General features: G+C 40.0%; 1 protein-coding gene, 1 long non-coding RNA gene and 1 pseudogene across 2 annotated transcripts; all 3 read left to right on the top strand.

Annotated features, from left to right (window-relative positions):
* The first annotated feature begins 5,186 nt into the window (after positions 1-5,186).
* Positions 5,187-7,983, top strand: LOC126623738 (protein BEARSKIN2-like). Its single transcript, XM_050292719.1, has 3 exons — positions 5,187-5,493; positions 6,568-6,848; positions 7,033-7,983. Exons 1-3 carry the CDS (start codon positions 5,328-5,330, stop codon positions 7,771-7,773), a joined length of 1,188 nt encoding a protein of 395 aa, XP_050148676.1. The 5' UTR covers positions 5,187-5,327; the 3' UTR covers positions 7,774-7,983.
* A 5,838-nt stretch (positions 7,984-13,821) lies between these two features.
* Positions 13,822-25,326, top strand: LOC126621486 (uncharacterized). The gene is made up of 2 exons (XR_007622992.1): positions 13,822-13,963; positions 25,195-25,326. It is a non-coding gene; the product is annotated as an uncharacterized LOC126621486 (long non-coding RNA).
* On the top strand, positions 18,861-19,553 carry LOC126621482 (uncharacterized; annotated as a pseudogene).
* Positions 25,327-25,534: the final 208 nt, after the last annotated feature.

A 25,534-nucleotide genomic window follows, 5' to 3' on the forward strand; every position in this document is an offset into this window, starting at 1 on the left:
GGATAAGGAGAAGCAAATGGAGAAGAGATGATATAAGATACTTTTGCTTTTGAAGAAGTAACTTTCCATAGGCTTATTCTTGAACTGGGCTGGAGGGTTTTCTGGTTTCCTCCAGAGTATAAGGCCGACTCAAGAACTTGAGGGTCAAAACAAGTTCATCAAATCAAGAGTGCGTTCGACCTTGATGATATGGGATACTTTTACTGTTGACGAAGTAATAGATGAATCGGCATGTGTTCTGTTGCGCTTGTCTCCACATGCTTCCTTGTATCCTTCTCACTTGCCCTATTTGTTCCTCAGGCAGATGTGGTATCTTTTCTGGAAGCATAAGATGTTGAAGATGAGTACTCGAGAGTAATGCCAGGTAAGTAATCAAACAATGGGTTCCAGGCAATCAGTTCCTGATTGTAAGTTTGATTCCAAGTGCTGACTGATTGCTCTCTTTCTCCTTGTCTTGCAGGTAAGAACAAGGGCAAAGGAAAAGACAGGGAAAAAGCATGATATGGGATACTCTTGCTTTTGACCTTGATGATATGAGATACTTTTGCTCTGGTGTGGCTGGTTTGCATAGGTATTATTGGAGGGAAGAAAGCTGAGTATTTCGAGAGGTTTCGTTAGGAGTGCCCTCTCAGATATGAGGAAGGGTTGAGCATTTTTACAGGTCTGCCTGTCCGTGGAGGATGGAGGTCGACATATATAGGAGTCTCCCTAACAACAAGTAGTAATGTTATTCCTTTACCCTTCTTGGTCGTAGCAACGTAGTGGGAGCTGCAAGCTTCACGTGTTTTAACTTTGTCAGGGTACTTTGAAAAAGTGGTATGTGGTATCTGGAAAGCTAATGTTGCGTGTGAAGATTGCAGACAAGCTTTATCCAAGGAAATCTGGCTCTCAAAGTTTGGAGAGCGATGCCTCTTCGATTTTCGAACAAGCAATCCTGTCGGGGATTTGGCTCTCGAGATTCGGAGTGCGGTGCCTCTTCGAGATTTTTAAGAAAGCAATCCTGTTGGGAGTCTAGCTCTTGAGATTCGGATAGCGGTGCCTCTTCGATTTTTGAGAAAGTAATCCTGTTAGGAGTCTGGCTCTCGAGATTCGGAGGGCGGTGCCTCTTCGATTTTTGAGCAAGTAATAATGCTATTCCTTTACCCTTCTTGGTCATAGCAATGTAGTGGCAGCTGCAAGCTTCACATGTTTTAACTTTGTCAGAGCGCTTTGAAAAAGTGGTATGTGGTATCTGGAAAGCTGATGTTGCGTGTGAAGATTGCAGACAAGCTTTATCCAAAGAAATCTGGCTCTCGAAGTTCGGAGAGCGGTGCCTCTTCGGTTTTTGAACAAGCAATCCTATCGGGGATCTGGCTCTCGAGATTCGGAGAGCGGTGCCTCTTTGATTTTTGAGAAAGCAATCCTGTTGGGAGTCTAGCTCTTGAGATTCGGAGAGCGGTGCCTCTTCAATTTTTGAGAAAGTAATCCTGTTGAGAGTCTTTTCTCGAATGTGAGTAAAGGTTGGGCATTTTTGCCAGTCTGCCCTGCCACGGAGCACGGAGGTTGACACACATTGGGACTTTCTAGTTATCAAGCAGTGGTGCTGTTCCTTTACCCTTGTGGGTAATAGTAGGGTAGCTGGACCTTCAAAATTTATGTGTCTAAACTTTGTTAGAGATCTTTGGCAAAGTTATCTGTGGTACCCGAGGAGCTGATGTTGCGTGTGGAAAGTGGTGCCTCTTCGAAATCCGAAGAGTGGTGCCTCTTCGATTTTTGAACCAACGGCCCTGTTGCCCTTTCTTTTATAAGGGCATCAATTGTGTGCAAAGAGTACATTCAGAGAGTTATTGCTTGTAGGAATTTTCCCCTTACTTCAGATATTTATTGCACCTCATTTCTCCTTCATCATTGGCCCCCATCCTTCTCAAGACAACATATGGCGCCCATCTTTCTTATCCTCTACTGGTCCTCTTACCGTTAGGGACTCTGTGATGAAGAATGATATGATCGCTGCGGTGGTGGCCAGGAACCTTCTCACTCCCAAAGATAACAGACTACTTTCCAAACGGTCTGATGAGTTGGCTATTAAGGATTCTCTGGCTCTCAGTGTTCAATGTGCAGGTTCTGTGTCTAATATGGTCCAACGGCTATTTGCTCGAACCCGCCAAGTTGAATCATTGGCGGCTGAAGTGATAAGTCTTAAATAGGAGATCAGAGAGCTCAAGCATGAGAATAAACAGTTGCACAAGCTCGCACATGACTATGCTACAAACATGAAGATGAAGCTTGACCAGCTGCAAGAATCTGATGGTCAGATTTTACTTGATCATCAGAGGTTTGTGGGTTTGTTCCAAATGCATTTATTGCCTTCGTCTTCTGGGGTTGTACCGCGTAATGAAGCTCCAAATGATCAACCTTCGGCGCCTCCTCCTTCTGGGGTTCTACCTAGTACTGATGCTCCGAATAATCACCCTCTGGTGCCTCCTCTTTCTGGGGCTCTGCCGACTGCTGAGACTTCTCCTGAGCAACCTTTGTGAAGGCTCCCTCCCTCTTGTTTATTTATTTTGATTCATGTATATGTACATATTTGTAACTTATCGGAGATATCAATAAACAAGCTTTGCTCCATTTTAACGTATTGTGTTAAATACACCAAAGCCTTCTTCACTAAGTTCTTTGAATTTTTCCTTTTGTTGAAGCTTGTATGTTAAAGCTTTGTGAGTGAAGCATGTAGGTTAAGGTAGTGCTCCCTTAATTTCCCGAGTGAGGAAAACTTCTCGTTTGGAGACTTGAAAAATCCAAGTCACTGAGTGGTCGTGAGACTTCCGAGTATCAAGGTGCAGTAGCATATGGTAGGAGTCCCCCAAGTCTCCGATTGAGGGAGTTCACGAATGAGGCATTTCCTTTCTAAGTGGTAGCCCAAAACTCCTTCTTCATATATATTTGTTACGAAAGTTGATAGACCCAAAGAAAATGAGGCCTAGACAATTTTTTTTTTTTTTCGAATGATCTAGTACAAATGAGTACAAATGACATTAGGAAATATTGTGAGAGAATGATCTCTATTTATAGAAGAGAGTTTCTAGTTTCATTCTGACATTGACATGTGTCGTGTTGTGATTGGCTTCTGATGTTGACACGTGTCGCGTTATAATTGGCTTCTGATGTCGACACGTGTCACACTGTGATTGGTCTCCTGGTTGGAGGGAAACTCTTCTGGGTCCTTGACGGTATAACGTTGACCGGTGCTCAGTAGTTTCGAGGTTGGTCAATTATGGTACAAACAAAAATAAACTACATATTCTTGCTAAGGCTCATGGTCTCGTCCTAGCAAACGAAACTAGTTATGAACAATCATAAAATAAAATATTATTAAAAATGTGGATAGAAAACACCTTGAAAATAAACTTGAACTCAAAAGCTCTCTAAAGTGTGCGTATGTTCTCCCCCTTTTTTCTCCCCGTTAACATAATGGCTAAATATCTTATTTATACTAATACAAAATAAAATCCTAAAATGTCTTAGAATAAAACTAGGAAACATAATAAATAATAAAACAGAAAATAAAAGGTTTCCTATTTAAACTAAAATTCGGAATTATCAGAAAATTAGTCTTTTAACTGACCAAATCAACTCCGATTTGGTCCTAAAAGGTCTCTTTTGAAAGCTATAGAAGTCCGCTACAAATCCTCAGAATGAATATTCCTCAAAATATGCCGTCTTGACCTTCAAAATACCCAAACGTCCAGGAACGTCAATCTGGGAAAGCTGCACGCTGGGCCTTTATTTTTTCGCCACTATCAAACGGCTTGGTAGAAAAATCTGGAATTTTGACACAATCATTATGAAAGGCACATGAACATCCTCCAATTGGAATCACTCCAAAATTGATCCGTTTGATCACTTTCTGCTCCAGAGGAAGTCGAATATCCTACATTGAGAATACATAACAAAGTATCAAAATTACCAAAATAACCAATAAATTAATATTAAGATTATGGTAAAATATATAGTATAATATTGACTCATCACAGACCTTCTTTATGTTCCTAAACACCAATGATACAAACAGGTCGCCAATTGTAGTTGTATTGCCTCTAATGATAAAAAGAGACATGCTAATTATGTCTCTATAAACAAGATAGAGACAGTTCCACATATGTAGCTATGTAATGAGTTGAATGGATTAACTGATAGATCAAATTAAGGACAGTTAACAAATATATACCACATATGTACCTCTATACGTACATCGAACCGAAGCTAAGAGTTTTATTTCTGAAAATAATGCTCCTTTAAACTTCAATTGGTAACCAGATCTCTACATACCACATGAAGGTGTGACCCAAAATGCCGCATATTGTAACAAAAGGCAGAAGAGTAAGGTTATCTTGGACAGTTCGAACTATGAATTACTTAGTCTCTTATCCATCACGCAACTCGCGTTCAGCATTGGGCTAACCCCAGTAGCTTGAAAGGTAATCTTTTTGCTTTTAAGTACTATGAAACAAAAAAAGAAAAATTAGTATCTGGTCCCTAGTTACTAATGTTCATTGACTGAGATCTTATTAGTTTTCAAATTTTAATTGAAATCCCTATCATTAATGTGATAATGAATTTACATGTTAATTACATAATTTTTTAAAATAAAAATTAGTAATTGATTTAGGGTTTTAATACTCACACTTCTATTAAACTCCTAATTAATTTTCGATTCAAACATTTCCAAAAAAAATAATAATAATACACATTTCAATTTTTAATTTTTAATTTAAAAACTATAGTAACTTACATTATTATATTAATGTCAAGGAATTCGATCAAAATCTAAAAATAGATAAAGTTTCAATAAAAGAATATTGATAGTTAGGGACCACATCCAAAGTGTCCCAACAAAAAATTAATACAAAGTAAAAACTCCAAAGGTGCATGGCGCTGTTATTGATGAGTAAATTGGAGAGAGTGTAACCACTCTCCAAGTTAAGCAGGTGAAGAAGATCGCACGAAGTGTAAATTATAGCGAAAAAGCCATCCTAGTCGTCTCATTCCGTAGACTTGAGTTTTACGATAGCTTTAACCATCTCCGTCGGCGTCGTCACCGGCCGTCAACCATTTCCCATAAATCATAGCCCCCGTTGACAATTAGAATGATATTTAAGCCCCATGACAACATCCCCACGTAAAATTTGATTCATTGTTCAAACTCAAAACACAGAGAGAGAGAGAGAGAAGGGCTAAACCTCTATAGCACTATAGAGCTAGCAAACTTGATTGTTTAGTGCAAATATCTATTTTACATTGAGATTGAGTCGTATATATATATTTGAGATTGGTATAAGTGAAGATTGATGGCTAATTCATCGAGTGGTGGTGTGCCTCCGGGATTCCGATTCCACCCCACGGACGAAGAGTTGCTTCACTATTATTTGAAGAAGAAGGTGTCCTTTCAGAAGTTTGACATGGAGGTCATTAGAGAGGTGGACTTGAATAAGATGGAACCTTGGGACTTGCAAGGTATGAAAACTTTTTTATGTTTTTGCAATTATATTAATTCTACTTTGAGCTCAATTACGATCTAGTTAATTTGCTCAAGAGCTTCGTTTCTAATTAATAAGCTGGCCGGAAACACCCAATAAGCTTCGCTTCTAGTTAATTGAGATTAATATATTCAACTTTGAACTTTGTTAATGTTTTTCTTCAAGATTGTCTTTACTCGATCTTAATTGGTTTCGGTTAAGATTTTTTTTAAGTAATTGTAGCTGGAGTAGAAAAAATTTGATACAAAGAGGAGAAAAAAAAAACGTTTAAAAGATTTGAAGTTTCTCAATTTATGCAATTCCATGAAAAGTAAAAGGGTATGCTAGAAAGATCAAATTCTTAAACCAAATTTTGTAAATTGAATGATGTGATTGTTAATAATTGGATTATTACTTAACTGTTGACTAGCGCGTTTATTTTCTATTAGTGACACATTATTTAACTTGCAAATTTGTTTTAAAAAAAGTATGTTAGGAAGACTAAATTATATCAATATTGGTTGAGTCTTGAATAATATGCAGCGCGCACGACTTAACAATTAGATTCAAAGAATGGTTTGGTTGAACAATTTATATATGAATATAAACCAAGGAATATTAACAAATGCATCATATAACTTAACACTCAAGAGCGGGAATTTACACGTTAAAAAGTTGATGGAATTAGTAAACAAAAATATTATTTATACCATTATTTATTTGTACTATCTATATTCCATATATGTTGATGAGTCTTACCTCTAATAGTGAGATAATACACATAATGGTATAAATAGATCGTAAGTATAGCATTTCTTGTAAACAAATAATTAGCTGGTCTTCCTTGTAGATACGGCTTTCTCAGGCAGTCAAGTCAACCGGTTGCCCAGGACATGCACATTTTGAAATTAATTTTTAACTTAATGACACACACATAATATATATATATATATATATATATATATATATATATATATGCACACAAAAAAAAAAAAACCAAAAAAACCAATTCCTACATAATCTGTAATTATTATTTTTTTTTTTTTTTTTTTTTTTTGGTGCAAGTACACAGAGAGATGTAGGATTGGGTCAACTCCACAAAACGAGTGGTACTTTTTCAGCCACAAAGACAGGAAGTACCCAACAGGGTCGAGGACAAATAGGGCTACAAATGCTGGGTTTTGGAAGGCAACAGGGCGGGACAAATGCATCAGAAACACCTTCAAGCAGATTGGCATGAGAAAAACCCTTGTTTTCTACAGAGGCAGAGCTCCCCACGGCCAAAAGACTGACTGGATTATGCACGAGTACCGCCTCGAAGATGGCGATGATCCTGATGGAAACCTATCTAGTGTATGCACTACTATCTCCATCTCCATTTCATTTTCATCAGTCTATATCTCGATCGTCACTTTATGTTATATTATTTATAATAAGGAAATTAATTAGCTAGGGTTTAGGATTTTTGTTACCTAATATATCTTTCATTAATTCGGAGATTTTAATTGGTCACGATAAATATTGCAAACACATGCAGGAAGATGGGTGGGTGATCTGCAGGGTTTTCAAGAAGAAAAATTTATTCAAGGTTGCGAATGAAGGAGGAAGCTCTAGCATGAACTCTTCAGACCATCAGCAGCTCAAAAATACATCAAGCAACAGCCAATTGCAAGCTCGCTCCTTCATGCATAGCCACAGAGACAACCAGTACTTACTACGCCAACAACACCATGCAGCAGCCCAAGCATTCGAGCTAAACAACAACCCAAGCCTTCACTACGCCCACCTGCAGCCACCCCCTCCCTACTCTCTTTTCCAATCCCAAGCCCTTATCCCCACCCTCGCCCACAAGCCCCTTTCCGCCTACGACGACTACTCATCCCAGCACCCCTCCGACGATTCACCTAGCCACGGCATGGTCAAGCAGCTCATGACAAACCCTAGAGACCGCGAAAGTGGCAGTGAGGGCCTCCGGTACCAAGCTTGTGAGCCAGTGTTAGAGGTTGGCACGTGCGAACCAAACCATCAACTGAATACGGTTGCAGGAGGAGCTGGAGCAGCTGGCGGAAGAGATAATAATCATGATCACCAGGGGATGAGTGAATGGGCTATGCTCGACCGCCTGGTTACTTCTCATGACCTTGGAAATGATCAAGATTCGTCGTCCAAAGGAGCAGCCAGGTATGAGGATGCAAATGCACCCTCTTCTGTCAACCAAATTAACCCCCAGCACCTCTCGTTGCGTGGAGAGATGGATTTTTGGGGCTATGCAAAATAATATGGATTAGAGCTAATTACCAAACCAAAATGGCTCTAACCATGCATATTTTATATATTAAGGCAAATATACCAAATTCGACAGCCATGGAAGGAATTTATAGTTGTTCCTTTTAGAGAGAAATTAAAATATTGGACGTTTTTCTGGTTCTTAATGAATTTATTGTGAATTTTCAATTAATTATTTTAATACAAAAGCACTTGATTGAAATGGTTGTCTGCATAGGCCCCTTGTGTTCTCACCTAACGGTCCATCAGGAGAAGGATTCATAATCATTTATTGTGTGCGATCCTTATAAACCGTATATTATAAACTTAATTTTTCATATAATATTGTATCTGTAGCTATTACAAATGCTAAATGTGAACCCTCGCTCTAATTACAGAGCTGAGATTATACACATACATAAGTGTCTCTTTCATGGTATGAATAGCCTGCGTCTAATGCCAAAGATTCAATTTTTTTTAAGAGTGGGCCCAGATGATATACCGATCGAAGTGTGGAAAGTTTTGGGAGAGACAGGTATAGCATGGCTCACTAACATTTTCAATAGGATTTTGAAAACAAAGAAGATGCCAAATGAGTGGCGAAAGAGCACTTTGGTGCCTATCTACAAGAATAAGGGCGACGTACAAAATTGCATGAACTATAGTGGTATTAAGCTAATGAGTCATACAATGAAGCTCTAGGAGAGAGTCATTGAGCATAGATTAAGGCAAGAGACACGGGTTTCGGACAACCAATTCGGGTTCATGCCAGGGCGCTTAACCATGGAAGCAATCTATCTCTTACGAAGATTGATGGAAAGATATAGAGAGGGGAAAAAGGATTTACACATGGTCTGTATAGATTTGGAAAAAGCGTATGATAGGGTCCCAAGAGACATTCTCTGGAGGATTTTGGAGAAGAAAGGAGTACGAGTAGCATATATCCAAGCTATAAAGGATATGTATGAAGGAGCAAAGACTGCCTTAAGAACTCATGAAGGACAAACCAAAAGCTTCCCCATAACTGTAGGATTACATCAAGACTCATCCTTAAGTCCTTACCTTTTTGCTTTGGTAATGGATGAGTTAACAGGACATATTCAAGATGATATTCCTTGGTGTATGCTTTTCGCAGACGATATAGTGTTGATAGATGAAACTCAGGAAGGGGTAAATGTAAAGCTTAACCTTTGGAGAGAAGTGTTGGAATCTAAAGGTCTTCGTCTAAGCCGATCAAAGACGGAATATATGGAGTGCAAGTTCAGTGCAAATGGAGGCCAAAATGAGTTAGGGGTGAGGATCGGAGATCAAGAAATACCAAAGAGCGACTGCTTTCGCTACCTAGGATCTATCTTGCAAAAGAACGGAGAATTAGATGGAGATCTCAACCATAGAATACAAGCTGGATGGATGAAGTGGAAGAGTGCATCCAGCATGTTGTGCGACCGTCGTATGCCACTGAAGCTCAAGGGAAAATTTTATAGGCCGGCGATGCTGTATGGCACAGAATGTTGGGCGGTGAAGCATCAACACGTACACAAAATGGGTGTAACGGAGATGAGGATGCTTCGTTGGATGTGTGGGCACACGAGAAAGGATAAGATTAGGAATGAGGATATCCGAGGTAAAGTATGAGTAGCCGAAATTGTAGGAAAGCTGAGAGAAAATCGGTTACGGTGGTTTGGACATGTGCAAAGAAGGCCTACTGACGCTCCGGTTCGAAGATGTGACTATAGGACAGAGGTTCAGGGCCGAAGGGGTAGAGGAAGATCTAGGAAAACTTTGGAAGAGACTCTAAGAAAAGACTTAGAGTACTTAGATCTAACGGAGGACATGACACAGGACCGAGCACAATGGCGTTCTAAGATTCATATAGCCGACCCCACTCAGTGACTTGGATTTTTCAAGTCTCCAATCGAGAAGTTTTCCTCACTCGAGAAATTAAGGGAACACTACCTCAACCTACATGCTTCACTCACAAAGCTTCAACATACAAGGTTCAACAAAAGAAAAATTCAAAAAACTTAGTGAAGAAGGCTTTGGTGTATTTAATACAATACGTTGAAATGAAGCAAAGCTTATTTATTGATATCTCCGATAAGTTACAAATATGTACATATACATGAGTCAAAATAAACAAACAAGAGGGGGCATTCACAAAGGTTGCTTAGGAGAAGTCTCAGCAGTCGGTAGAGCCTAGAAAGAGAAGGCACCGGAGGTTGATCACTCGGAGCCTCAGTACTGGACAGAACCCTAGAAGGAAGAGGCATCGGAGGCTGATCATTTGGAGCTTCATTACGCGGTACAACCCCAGAAGACGAAGGCAATAAATGCCTTTGGAACACACCCACAAACCTCTGATGATCAAGTAAAATCTGACCATCAGATTCCTTCATCTGGTCAAGCTTCCTCTTCATGTTTGTAACATAGTCATGTGCGAGCCTATGCAACTATTTATTCTCATGCTTGAGCCCTCTAATCTCCTGCTTGAGGCTCATCACTTCAGCCGCCAATGATTCAACTTGGCGGGTTCAAGCAAATAGGCGTTAGGCCATATTCGACACAGAATCTGCACACTAAACATTGAGAGCTAGAGAATCTTTAACAGCCAACTCATCAGACCATTTGGAAAGAAGTCTGTTATCTTTGGGAGTGAGATTGTTCCTGGCCACCACCGCAGCGGTCATATCATTCTTCATCACAGAATCCCCAACGGTAAGACGACCAGTAGGGGATAAGAAGGATGGGCGCCATATGTTGTCTAGAGAAGGCGCGGCTGCATCTTCACCAAGGTTCAAGTCAAAACAACGGTCGGAAGGGCCAGACATTTTCAAAGGTGTTGAAGAGAGAAGAGGTCGGACAAATCAAGATCTTAGAATTGCAAGAATGAAGCTTCTACTGGTGGAGATTCAAGTGTGCTTTGGAACTTAATGCCAGCCTTTATAAAAATCTACACTCGACGGAGCTTCAGAAATCGAAGAGGCGCCTGCTCAGAAATCGAAGAGGCGTTTGCTTTCTCAAAAGCTGGGCTGCTCAGAGACCACGAGGGCCGATCTCAGAAATCGAAGAGGCACCTGCTTTCTCAGCCTTGTCAGCACCTGTCACATGCACACTTAGCTTTGCGAAAATTACGGGCAATCTGTCGAAGATTTCTGGTGAAGTAGAAAGCACGCGAATCTTACTGTTCAATCATCCACTTTCCACACACAACATCAGCTCATGGGTACCACAGATAACTTTGTCAAAGATCTCTGACAAAGTTTAGACACGTAAAGCTTGCAGTTCCCACTATATCGCTATGACCAAGAAGGGTAAAAAAATAGCAAAGAAACAGCACTAACAAAGTTTAGACACATAAAGTTTGAAGGTTTAGCTACCATATTATTACCCACAAGGGTAAGGAATAACACCACTGTTGGATAATTGGAAAGTCCCTGTGTGTCAACCTCTGTGCTCTGTGGCAAGGTAGACTAGCAAAAATGCCCAACCTTTACTCACATTCGAGAAAACACCTCAACAAGATTGCTTGCTCCAAAATCGAAGAGGCACCGCCCTTCGAATCTCGAGAGCCAGACTCCTAACAGGATTACTTTCTAAAAAATCGAAAAAACAACGGCAGGATTGCTTTCTCAAAAATCGAAGAGGCACCGTTCTCCGAATCTCGAGAGCCAGATCCCCAACAGGATCACTTGTTCGAAAACCGAAGAGGCATCGCTTTCTCAACTTCGAGAGCCAGATCTCCTTGGATAAAGCTTGTCTGTAATCTTCACACGCAACATCAGCTTTCCAGATACCACAGATCAGAGTTAAAACACATGAAGCTGGCAGCTCCCACTACAGTGTTATGACCAAGAAGGGTAAAGGAATAGCATTACTACTTGTTGTTAGGGAGACTCCTATATATCTCGACCTCCATCCTCAACGGACAGGCAGACCTGCAAAAATGCTCAACCTTTCCTCATATCTGAGAGGGCACTCCCAAAGAAGCCTCTCGAAATACTCAGCTTTCTTTCCCCCCGATAATACCTCTGCAAACAAGCTACACCAGAGCAAGAATATCTCATATCATCAGGGTTAAAAGCAAGAGTATCCCATATCATGCTTTTTCCCTATCTTTTCCTTTGGCCTTATTCTTACCTGCAAGACAAGGAGAAAGAGAGTAATCAGTCAGCACTTAGAATCAAGCTTCCAGTCAGGAACTGACTGCCTGGAACCCCTTACCTGATTACTTACCTGGCATTGCTCCGGAGTACTCATCTTCAACATCTTATGCTTCTAGAGAAGATACCACATCTGCCTAAGGAACAGATAGGGCAAGTGAGAAGGATACAAGGAAGCATGTGGAGACAAGTGTAACTGAACACGTGTCGATACTTCCACTACTTTGTCAACAGCAAAAGTATCCCATATCAGCATGGTCAAACGTACTCTAGATTTGATGGACTTGTTTTGACCCTCAAATTCTTCAGTCGGCCTTATACTCTGGAGGTAACCAGAAAACCCTTCAGCCCAGTTCAAGAATAAGCCTGTGGAAAGTTACTTCTTCAAAAGCAAAAGTATCTCATATCATCTCTTCTTCTTTTCTTCTTTTTATCCTTCATGCTGCCTGCAAGATAAGGAGAATAAGAACAATCAGCCGGAACTCGAAATCAAACTTCTGATCTGGGAGTGATTGCTTGGAGCTCTGATTACTTACCTTGTCTGTCACCTCTTTCAGCAGATCCCCTAGCTCGGCGACTTGGGGGACTCTTGCTACATGGTTTGTATCGCGCTTGACCAAGCCTGAAACTACAAGTAAGCTTCAAATGAAATTGATACATTACCTTGTGCATCTCCACCAGTTAAAGATACCACCCCTGGACGGAGGAAGAGTACTTCCAGAGAAGATGCCACATCTACCTATAAGACAGATAAGGCAAGTGCGACACGTGTCAACATCAGAAGCCAATCACAACACGACATGTGTCAATGTCAGAACAAGGCTAGAAACTCTCTTCTATAAAAGGAGATCATTCTCCCAAAATATTTCTTAATGCCATTTGTACTAAATCATTCACTTGTACCCATTAAAGGAGAGTTTGAACCTATGTACTTGTGTAAACCCTTCACAATTAATGAGAACTCCTCTACTCTGTGGACGTAGCCAATCTGGGTGAACCACGTACATCTTGTGTTTGCTCTCCTGTCTCTATCCTTTTACATACTTATCCACACTAATGACTGGAGCAATCTAGCGAAGGTCACAAACTTAATACTTTCTGTTGTACCAAAGTTCTCACTGATTTTGTGCATCAACAATCCTTAAGTCCTTACCTTTTTGCATTGGTAATGGATGAGTTAACAGGACATATTCAAGATGTTATTCCTTGGTGTATGCTTTTCGCAGACGATATAGGGTTGATAGATGAAACTCAGGAAGAGGTAAATGCGAAGCTTAACCTTTGGAAAGAAGTGTTGGAATCTAAAGGTCTTCGCCTAAGCCGATCAAAAACAGAATATATGGAATACAAACGGGATGGATGAAGTGGAAGAATGCATCCGGCATGTTGTGTGACCGTTGTATGCCACTGAAGCTCAAGGGAAAATTTTATAGGACGGCAATAAGGTCGGCGATGTTGTATGGCACAGAATGTTGGGCGGTGAAGTATCAACACGTACACAAAATGGGTGTAGCGGAGATGAGGATGCTTCGTTGGAGGTGTAGGCTCATGAGAAAGGATAAGATTAGGAATGAGTGGGTTGGACATGTGCAAAGAAGGCCTACTGACGCTCTAGTTTGAAGATGTGACTACAGGACAGACGTTCAGGGCCGAAGGGGTAGAGGAAGACCTAGGAAAACTTTGGAAGAGACCCTAAGAAAAGACTTAGAGTACTTGGATCTAACGGAGGACATGACACAAAACCGAGTGCAATGACGTTCTAGGATTCACATAGCCGACCCCACTTAGTGGGAAAAGGCTTTGTTGTTGTTGTTCTCCTGTTTTTTCTTTTTCTTTTTCTCCGAGTGAGTTTGCACTAATAGTGTTTGCCAGCTCCATCATCTCCATGGCTTCCCTGTAAAACATATAGAGAATTTGATTATGAACTTTGAATATTATATCACAGTACCAAGTTAACCACTTACCTGTAGACGATGACATGCTTGTTGGGATTAGAGTTCTTCTGCAGCTCTCCTCTTCAGTATGCAAGGTCTCAAGAATAGGGTTTGAGTTTCTGTAATCTTGCGTAATCAGAGAGAGTGCAGAGACCCTAATACATATACCATACATAGTGGTTGTTTATACCATTTGTGCATGTCCCAATAAGCGAATGTCCGAGCAAGTGGATGTCCGGTCAGACAAGAGATCACCACAAGCACGTGGCTCATCAATCTATAAGTTGGTAGACCTCGTTAATCAGCAACAATGTTGATCAGTGGACCTAGTTGCTCGATAATTCCTGACAATAAATGACAGCATAAGTATGACTGTATAATGAATAAATCACATTTGTCATAGTTTGTCAAGGCAAAATATTGTATGATGTGCCTACTACAAACAAATGATTTATTCAGTTGTGTGGTAAATCACATGTTGTATGAATTAATAGCGTGGTATTAATCATGTGATATCAGAAATAATAATCATATTATTTAATCATGAGTCATCATGATATAAAAATAATATAATCATTATTTTATAATAATTATGCCATATAATAAAATAATAGAATATTTAAAGGAAAAGAATCTTCTCCCTTTTTTCGGTGGAGGCATGGTGGAGACATAATGGGTGGTTTTCTGAAAAGAAAATGTTTTTCCTTTTCTTTCTTTTTCCTTTTCTTTCTTTCTTTTTCTTTCTTTCTTTTTTCTTTTCTTTCTTTTTTTTCTTTTCTTTCTTTCCTTGGCCGACAATGGGGTGTGGGATATTTCCCACCAAACCCGTTCCATTTTCTTGTTATTCCTTCTGTCTCTTCTTTTGCTGTTGGGTATGATGGAAGGTGGAGTGGAGCTTCCACTTCTTCTGTTCCTCACTAATGTTGCTGCACTCCCTCTTTGTTGTTCTCTCGTTCTCGCCGCTCCTCCTGCAGCAGACGGGGTCAGCCACCGCAACAACCCCAAAACCTTAATTTCCCCCACCAAAATCCCATCAACCCCAAAAACCCTGGCTTCACTCCTCCTCAGGTTTCGAGCTCTGCGGTCTTTTGGCCTCAGTTGTATGGATTTTCCTCCGTCGAGTCTCCGGAAGCAGTGGCAGCGTCTCTGGAGAAATACACTGGACAATGATCTATTTCTGATGTGAAGGTTTTTCCCCCGAAAGACAGAAAATCAAAAGTGTCTGCCATAGTGAGCATGGCGACGATGGATGTGGAGATCGGCGGCGATGGAGTCGGCCGCCACCCTCACTGTTCACGAATCAAGCTCACCCATTTGGAAGAATCAGGGGGCAGGGTCTCCACGAGGATTTTGTGGTGCGGAGCTTTGAGACCTTTTTGGAATTCTGGGCAGATGGGTTTCTGAGGGATTGTGTTGCGGTTGTGTTGGACATGAGTATGGTACAAAATTGAGAAGAGGTAATTTGCAAATTTCTGCAAAGACCACGGAGATCCAATTTCAGGCTTTAAGCAGATGAATAGAAAGTTGGCCCATCTGAAATTTTGAGCAACAGCTTTGAGCTGCCACAGAGATCTGAAATTTTTATGATTCTTGCAGATTCACGGTGGTGAAATTTGATGAAAAAATGAAAAAGAACCGACATAGTTTTTTGTGTCGATTCCCACAGACGGCGCCAAATGTTGATGCACAAAACCGGATGGTCTTGGTACAACGTAAATCCGACCGTGAATCTGCACAAACGCTCAAGAACGAACACAAAGAACACAAGGATTTTATCGTGGTTCACCCCAATGTTTGGGCTACGTCCACACTGTATATGTATTTATCTGAGAGTATTTGTGAGAGAAGGAACTCTGTGAGTGAAGAGCTTTGAGAGGGGGTGAGAGGCTTAGGAATTGGCCTCCGAGAGTGAGAGTGAGGCCTCCTCTCAATTGTGAAGATGAGGAGTCCTTTTATAGAATAAGGACTCCTCACTTATTACATATTTGCCCATTCCCTTATTGCATAATTACATTTGAGTCCTCCGAGTATTTATACGAGGTCTAAATACGGAGGCCCTAAATATGGTATAAACAGTGGTAATCAACTAGGACTCTTCCCATTGAGTAATCCTGATTGATCTCAACCTTATCACTATGAATTCCTTTATTCATATTAGCTAGAAAGACTTCTAGTAATATCATGAATGTTCCGGCTAATGAATCCTAACATACATGTTCCTTATCAGCTCAGAAACATTGTCAATCTTGATCTCTAATATTCCCACGTGAATAACAAGTGCTAACCAAGTGTATAGCTCTCATCAGAACTTACATTCTCTCACTAGAGGTACACTTGGTTAACCATTGCTAACCTTAATGCGAGATTATTCTTAAATGGCCACAAAATCAATATTGACACAAATCATGATTCCAGGCTTAGGTCATTAACCAGCATCTGTAAAGGACTAAAAGGTAACATACTCTTTATCTTGAATAATATCCCCATAATCACATTTACAAAGCTGACTAACACATTAAACCCCAACGAGATATGAAATTATAGTATTGAAAATGTCTGCAAATGTATTTATCATCATCTTAATACATGGTCCTCCTTCGAATTGAAAAATAATTCATCTTGATGGTTGTTAATCTTGATAACAATTGCACATATTGTCATACCATTATGCAAATAAAAATATATACGAACATTCTCGACTAAACTGCATATTGAAGGGAAAACTTTGACAACCTCACAGTTTCAACTTTATTAGTCAAGAATCCTTAGTAGTCTTTAAATAAGATAAACAAACAACCTTGGCAACTAGAAAACAAGAAAATTCTTTAAATAATACTTAGCTCCCACTAGTCAGCTGCATCGAAACTTGCCAAAACACCCATCTTTGCGACATGCTTCTTGAAAACTGAAACTAGTACAGCCTTGTTCAAAGGATCAGCAATCATAGCCCCAGTTTCTAAGTAGTTGATCTTTATTAATCCAGCCATCACCTTCTCTCGAGCAATAAGATACTTAATATCCAAGTTCCTTGTTGCTGAAGATCTTTTGTTATTCTTGGTGAAGAATATGGCTGCATTATTGTCACAGAAAAGCTGAATTGGTCTTGAAATTGAATCAACCACTTTCAGACCTGGGATGAAATTTTTCAACCAAATAGCTTGATCAATGGCTTCACAACAAGAAAGATATTCAGCCACCATGGTAGAAGCTGCCACATTCGCTTGCTTTACACTTCTCCAAGAAATAGCACCGCTTGCCATTGTGAAAACAAACCCCAATGTGGATTTAAGATCATCTGGACACCCAGCGAAGTCTGAGTCACTATAACCCTCAAATACAAGATTATCAGTGTTTCTGTAAACCAACATGTGTTCTTTGGTCTTCTGGAGATACCATAAAACTCTTTTTGCTGCATTCCAGTGAGCTTCACCCGCGCAAGATTGAAATCTGCCAAGCACACTTATCTTGAAGGCAAGATCAGGTCATGTGCACACTTGTGCATACATCAGGGTTCCAACAAGAGAAGCATATGGTCTTTCCTCCATGTTTTTCTTCTCTAAATCGGTTTTAGGGCACTAAGACTTGCTTAGTTTATCACCCTTTGAGATCGGCATTTCTATGGTTCCACAAGAAGACATGTTGAACCTTTTAAGAACCTTTTCGATATATCCTTTTTGTGACAGCCCTAGTAATCCCCTCCTTCTATCTCTTTTAATTTCAATTCCAAGAACATATGTTGCTTCCCCGAGATCCTTCATTTCGAAATTCTTCTGCAAGAATGTTTTAGTTTCATTTAACAAACATGCAGCATTGGTGGCAAGGAGAATGTCGTCCACATAAAGAACAAGTATGATAAAATTGCTCCCACTGATCTTCATGTAGATGCAAGCATCAGAGGGATTTTCAATGAAACCATACTCTTTCACCACCCTCTGAAACTTAAGATACCACTGTCTCGATGCTTGCTTGAGGCCGTAGATAGATTTCTTCAACTTGCAGATTAGTTTCTCCTTTCCTTCTTCTATAAACCCTTATGGTTGTCTCATATATATATTCTCATCTAAATCACCATTTAAGAACGCAGTTTTAACGTCCATTTGGTGTAAAATTAAATCATAATGAGCAACAATCGCCATGATCACCCTAAACGCATCCTTGGTTGACACAGGGCTGAAAGTTTCTTTGTAATCGACACCCTCTCTTTGAGTGAATCCCTTGGCTACAAGTCGTGCTTTGTGTCTCTCCACATTTCCATTTGAATCTTTCTTTGCCTTGAATACCCACTTACACCCTATTGGTTTCATTTCTTCCTTTTGCTCTACTAATTCCCATACCTCATTGTTCTTCATCGAATTTAGCTTACATTGCATAGCTTCCAACCACTTTTCAGAGTTGTTTATACCATATTTAGGGCCTAGTATTTAGACCTCGTATAAATACTCGGGGGACTTAAATGTAATTATGTAATAAAGGAAGGGGCAAATATGTAATTAGGGGAGGAGCCCTTATTCTATAAAAGGGCCTCCTCACCTTCACAAACCCTAAGCCTCTCCTATCTAGAGCAAAGCTTTCACACTCTCTCCCTCACTTCTCAGAGAAATACAATACAATCAGTGTAGACGTAGCCCAAACCTTGGGGTGAACCACGATACATCTTGTGTTCTTTACATTTCTTGCAAATTCATGGTCAGATTTACGTTGTTCCAAGACCTCCGGTTTTGTGCATTGACATTTGGCACCGTCTGTGGGAAACGACACGAAAAGTTATGTCGGTTCTCCTTCATTTTTTCATCTCACCACCATGAATCTGCAAAAACCTAAGAACCAAATACCTACACAGTCACTGCAAAATCCATACACTCTTCCTCCCACTCATTTCTGATTCAATTATTCATCCTCCATTTCAACTAAATAAGCCTAAATGATTACCTGAAAATCCAAAGATACCCAAATCCATCTTGCTGCTCTCTCTCTCATCCACACACATAGTGGTTTCAAAAAAGACAATGAAATCAGTTCAGAAATCATTGCAAATCCTGTCTCGTGCCTCAAAATTCACAACTACACCACTCTCATTTTCCATCTCCTCTTCAGCTTCTGAGCCAATCACTGCACCAAAACCAACCAAGCAACCCCAACCTGATAGCCTAACCCAAGAAGATTTCACAAAGATCAACCTCATACTCCCGCACCTCTGCCTCTTGAACCACCTCGACACGGCAACCCATCTCGCCATCACCGCCCTGCTCGTAAACCCACCTCTCGAATCCGTCTCAAGCACAACCCACATTCGCATCCCCACCTTACGCCCATCGCAACCATGCCCATTGCCTCATACGTTAAGAAAAACAGACCCAGAAAGGCATTCAAGGTGTTTAGCTGGTTGGTGAGGCCAGGGTCCCAGTGTGGGCTCGATGAGAGATTTTGTGAGGTTTTTGGTTAATGGGATTTGTAGGAAAGGGATGGTTCGTGAGGGTTTGAAGTTTCAAAGGGCAATGCTAGGTGCGAATATCATGCCGGGAGGCGGTGTGAGGAAGTGGGCTTATAGGGGGTTGTTGAGGGAGGCTAGGATTAAGGAGGCGGTGGAGTTGAATGAGGCTTTAGGGTGGGTCGGACTTGGGGCGAATGATGATGAATCAGAGGGTGTGAAGAAGGTTTTGGCTTTGTTGGATCACATGATTTTCAGTTGTACAGACTAAAGCAGGTATAGATTTCTGGATTACTGCTTGCATTGGCACCGATTGAGTGATCTTCGCCTAGTTGAAACCGAAGCAAAAGCGAAACTGTCCGAAGGAACACATGTGACAGGTGACGAATCTTTCCCATGGTAGAGGAAGGAAAGCCAGATGCCCAACTATTTTAGCTCCTCTTTGGTGTCCTCCAACAAGTGGAAGCATGGATCAATGAAGAAGAAGTTGAATTGCGTTCAAAAAATTGAAGCCCTTGGATTGGAGGTTACAAAACTTTTGTCGCAGTCAACGCAACATCTGGACGAGTTGGAAATAGCCAAGGATTTGGATAAATTATCAGCAAAGTTGGATGATGTGGATGAGATGATTTCTTCAGCGATGGCTACAGATCCCAACGACAGATGACAGCATAAAAAGCAAAAGAGAAAGGCAGTGGGAAACAAAGTGAAAAAGGAAAAGGAAAAGATGCTTTTACAAATGGTATCTTCTTGCTTTTACAAACAGGAGCTGGCTACTTTCCAAAGTGGAAAGGAACAGCGTCACGAAGTGGAAGCCAGATCTTTGGCAACACAGAGATAGAGTAGAGAGGTGCGGTGGAAAAGAAAAAGCAGAAAGCAAAAGCAAGGAATAAACACCCCACCAGAATGATGTGATTTACTTTTCTTGTTTTTGTATGATGTAATTTATTTTTCCTATCTTTCGGAGACATCTGTATAAACCCCATCAGAGGGTGTAAAAAAAAAAAAACGGAAAAGCCCAAAATAAATGGGCTGGCATGTTGTGGAGGGCGAAGGCCCATAAGCACGAAATAGCACCAACCAAGTCATCAAAAGTACGCCCAGTACTCCATAATTATTCGGCAACCTGCCGCTATTACCACCAACCAAGTGATCAAAAGTACGCCCAGTGCTCCACAATTATTCGGTAACCTGCCGCTATTACCACCAACCAGGTGATGAAATGTACAACCAGTACTCTAATATCATTTGACAACTAGCCATTCATGCCACCAACCAGATGATCAAAAGTATGCCCAGTACTCTAAAATTATACATGAGCATTACTCATGTCATTCATACATAAACATTCATGAGTATCACTCATGACAAACATACATAAACATTCATAACCATCATTCATGTCAACATTCATGAGCATCACTCATGTTAACATTCATGAGCATCACTCATGACAACATCCATGAGCATCACTCATGTCAATCAACATAAACATTCATGAGCATCACTCATGTCAATCAACTTCAAAAGCTTCATTTACAGAGCTCTAGCTTCAAAAGCTTCATTTACAATAGCTCTAGCTTCAAAAGCTTCATTTACAGAGCTCTAGCTTTGAAAGCTTCATTTACAGAGCTCTAGCTTCAAAGCTTCACTTGCAAAGCTTCACCTACAAAGCTTTAGTGCAGGGTATACAAATACCGCCTCCGAACAACCACCACTTCAGCCCATACATGGATTCAATTTGAAGTCTTCAGCCAACAGACTCTATTGACTGAAGACTTGGGGGACTACATTATGTACCATATATTGGGCCTCAACTGGGCCTCATGAAAAATACTTGGGGGACTTAGCCCATTACTTATGTATTGAGGAGTAAGCCCTTATTCTATAAAAGGGACTCCCTCACTTTCATTAGAGAGCACCCATTATTCATGTACTGAAAAGTGAGCCCTTATTTTATAAAAGGGACTCCCTCACCATCATTAGAGAGCAACGCCGCCAGCTGAGCAACTGGATCGTCGCGAGTATCACTCCTAACCCATCACTTATGTATTGAGGAGCGAGCCCTTATTTTATAAAAGGGACTCCCTCACCATCATTTGAGAGCATCAACTCTAGCCCATCATTCATGTATGGAGGAGCGAGCCCTTATTCTATAAAAGGGACTCCCTCACCTTCAAACACCACAAGCCGAGCCAACCAAGGCAACATAAGCCACGAGCCGAGCAGCCTCGCAGCGTGTGCTACTTCTACTTGAGCGTCATTTCAGATTGAGCATTGCCTCATATCGAGCATCAGTTCAAGACAGCATCTAGTTACTTCGGCCTACACATGGACTGAATTTCAAGTCTCCAGCCAAAAGACTCTCTTGACTGAAGACTTGGAGGACTACTGTTTATACCATATTTAGGGCCTCGTATTTAGACCTCGTATAAATACTCGGGGGTTTTAAATGTAATTATGTAATAAAGGAAGGGGTAAATATGTAATTAGGGGAGGAGCCCTTATTATATAAAAGGGCCTCCTCACCCTCACAAACCCTAAGCCTCTCCTATCTAGAGCAAAGCTCTCACACTTTCTCCCTCACTTCTCAAAGAAATACAATACAGTCAGTGTGGACGTAGCCCAAACATTGGGGTGAACCATGATACATCTTGTGTTCTTTACATTTCTTGCAGATTCACGGTCGGATTTACGTTGTTCCAAGACCTCCTATTTTGTGCATCAACAAGAGTTAACACTTGAGACAGCTTCTTTAAAAGATTTTGGATCATCGAACTCAGACAAGTCTATATCATTCTCAGTGTTTTCAGTCATATAAACGAAATCAGTTAGGGCAGTAGTTACCCTAGTTGATTTTCTCAAGTTCATGGGATGAGCTTGGATTGTTGTTTCTTCTTCTCCATGTTGTTCAGGTTCTACCATTGTCAAATCTTGATTAATGACTTCATTTGCAGTTGTGGGCCCTTCCACTTCATCATTGTGTCCTTGTTGCAAGTCATCTGTAACTTCTTCGACATCTTTAATTGCATGCCCAGGTATCTCAATATAAGGCATTGAAGTTGACGTAGTATTTGCATTTTCCACTTCATTCTCTTCTTCAAAAATAAAATCATCATCATTATTCCAACTATCTTGTTCCAAGTTGTTCTCCATGAACATAGCTTTCCCTGTTTCTACAATTCTAGTATCATGACTGTTAGGGCAATAAAATCTGAACCCTTTTGATCTTTCTGAGTAACCAACGAAAAAACAACTAATAGTTTTAGGGTCAAGTTTTCTTCCATTGGGATTATATACCTTGGCTTCAGCCGCACACCCCCAAATGTGTAAATGGTTTAAGCTAGGTGTTCTAGTAGTCCACAATTCAAATGGTGTAGACTCAACGGCTTTTGAAGGGACTCTATTAAGCAAATAATTAGCAGTTTTCACTGCCTCTCCCCACAGAGTCTTAGGCAAATTCACCCTACAAATCATACTTCTCACCATGTCCATTAGGGTTCTATTTCTTCTCTCTGCAACCCCATTTTGCTCGGGTGTGCCTGGGGTGGTATATTGAGCTATGATTCCATGTTCTTGCAAATATAAAGCAAAGGGTCCAGGATGTCTACCAGTTTGTGCATATTTTCCATAATATTCCCCACCTCTATCAGACCTAACAATCTTTATTTTTCTTTCTAGTTGATTTTCCACTTCCTTTTTGTAAATTTGAAAACGTCTAAAGCTTTAGATTTTTCAGAAATTAAGTATAGGTAACAATATCTTGAAAAATCATCAATAAAGGTTATAAAATACTTGTATCCTTCAATTGTTTGTGTAGGGAAAGGACCACAAATGTCTGTATGGATTATTTCCAAGAGATGTTTGCTCCTAGTCGAACCCTCCTTTCTTTTATTTGTCATCTTTCCCTTAACACAATCAATGCAAAATCAAAATCGTTGAAATTCAAAGGAGGCAAAATTTGGTTTTTGACTAAAAGTTCCATTCTTGGTTTTGATATGTGGCCAAGCCTTTTATGCCAAAGGTTTGATGAATGCTTTGGATTCGACACTTCTTTTTCAACATTAAAAACATTCTCAAGATTATTAAGTTTAAATTTAAACATTGCATCACACAAAGAACCACTTCCAATATGAGAAGACTTGTAAAAAACGTTGAAGCCAATGTTATTCAAAGTAAAATAAAAACCTAATAAAACTAGCTTAGAAACTGAAACAAGTTTTCTTCTCATAGTTGGTACGTAGACCACGTTTTCTAGTTCTAAAATAAAACCAAAATCTAACTTTATCCTAGCAGTCCTTATTGCCTTGACTTCAACTCTTCTTCCATTGCCAACTGAAACTTTGACTTCATCCTTATTTGGTGTTCTCTTTGTTATGAAGTCTTGCAATGAATTCGTAACATGAATAGAAGAGCCAGAGTCAAGCCACCAAGCATTGCTAGGAACATCAATTACGTTTGACTCAAAACAAGCAAAAACACTTGAAATTTTATTTTTACCTTTCTTTGCCTCCTGTTTTGCAAGCCATGCCTTGTATTTAGGGCAGTTTCTCTTCATATAGCCTGTCTTTTTGCAAAAATAGCATTTGAAAATTGAAGAATTGTTAAGTTTTAAATTCTTTTTAGAGATTGGAACCTTAGCACTATCCCTTTTGGTAGCATCAGACATGGAATTTTTGTAGCCCTTGTTGTAACTTTGAACATGGTTGACTGACTCCCCTTTTTCCATTCTATCCTTTTTAATCCTTACTTTCACCCACACATATAGAGATTAATTCATTCACATCCCATTTAGCTTGCAAAGCATTGTAAGATACCTTCAATTGAGTGTAGGAATACAAGGAAGGTTTCAGAAATTGGTACCTCTAGCCTCTTGAGCTTTCCAGCAATATCGATCACTCTGAGGATATATTCACGCACACTTCCTTCACCATCATACCTGATTGTAGTGAGTGCATTCATTAGATTGCCTGTTTCTGTCTTCTCAGATTCTTTGTACTTTTCTTCAATGGATTGCATAAACATCTTGGCGTTGGTTGCCTTACGGAAACCTCCACGAACAACATCTGTCATGGTTCTCTTGATTATCATCAGTGAGATTCTATTGGATTTCTCCCACTTCTCATATTTTGATCTTTGGCTAGAAGTACTTCCATCGGCAGGCAGTGGGGGTTCCTCAGTTCTTAGTGCCAAGTCCATATCCATAACACCCAAAACTATCTCCAAGTCTTGTCTCCATTTCTTATAGTTGACCCCAGTGAGTGGTTCAACAGTATTCAAGTTCATGGAGTTAGGGTTCATGGTTGAACAATCATGTAACATGAAAGATATTAAACTTTAATCCCCAAACTTTATATCACAAACTCAAGAATCTTTGGATTAAGAGTTGTATGAAAATTTTCTTGATCATGACACTTTCACATCCAATATGCGATTCTTTGTAGCCATAATTACTAACCTTTGTGGTTGCAATAAGTGACTTGGTTAGCATATCGGTATATGAATTGTCATGCCACTATGAAATCAATACATAAACAACTAAAACATCTTTAGATGATCAGTGATTATATTTTGACCCATAGTGCCAATTCTAATTCGTAAACTGTATAAAAAACCATGCATAGCACAGATAGCTTTAGCTACCGTGTTCGAATATATGTCTTTCCTGTATAGTATACCATTAGACCTTAATCTGAAAATTCACACAATTCCTTATGCTTTCTTCTTTTAGGGTTAGTTGGTATGTGAAAGCTCTGATACCAAATGTAAAATATATGGAGAATTTGATTATGAACTTTGAATATTATATCACAATACCAAGTTAACCACTTACCTGTAGACGATGACATGCTTGTTGGGATTAGAGTTCTTCTGCAGCTCTCGTCTTTAGTATGCAAGGTCTCAAGAATGAGGTTTGAGTTTCTGTAATCTTGCGTAATCAGAGAGAGTGTAGGGACCCTAATATATATACCATACACAGTGGTAATCAACTAGGACTCTTCCCATTGAGTAATCCTGATTGATCTCAACCTTATCACCGTGAATTCCTTTATTCATATCAGTTAGAAAGACTTCTAGTAATATCATGAGTGTTCCAGCTAATGAATCCTAACATACATGTTCCTTATCAGCTCATAAACATTGTCAATCTTGATCTCTAACATTCCCACGTGAATAACAAGTGTTAACCAAGTGTATAGCTCTCATCAGAACTTACATTCCCAAGATTATGGTTTTTCTCCTTCCTCAACG

The sequence above is a fragment of the Malus sylvestris genome, chromosome 5, assembly GCF_916048215.2.
Source record: "Malus sylvestris chromosome 5, drMalSylv7.2, whole genome shotgun sequence".
NCBI lineage: Eukaryota > Viridiplantae > Streptophyta > Magnoliopsida > Rosales > Rosaceae > Malus > Malus sylvestris.

Bases quoted from the DNA above. Each gene is read 5' to 3' on its own strand.
- LOC126623738 (XM_050292719.1), top strand. From the start codon at position 5,328: ATGGCTAATTCATCGAGTGGTGGTGTGCCTCCGGGATTCCGATTCCAC. The intron at 5,494-6,567 runs GTATGAAAACTT...GCAAGTACACAG, and splicing joins GGAACCTTGGGACTTGCAAG to AGAGATGTAGGATTGGGTCA. The intron at 6,849-7,032 runs GTATGCACTACT...AAACACATGCAG, and splicing joins CTGATGGAAACCTATCTAGT to GAAGATGGGTGGGTGATCTG.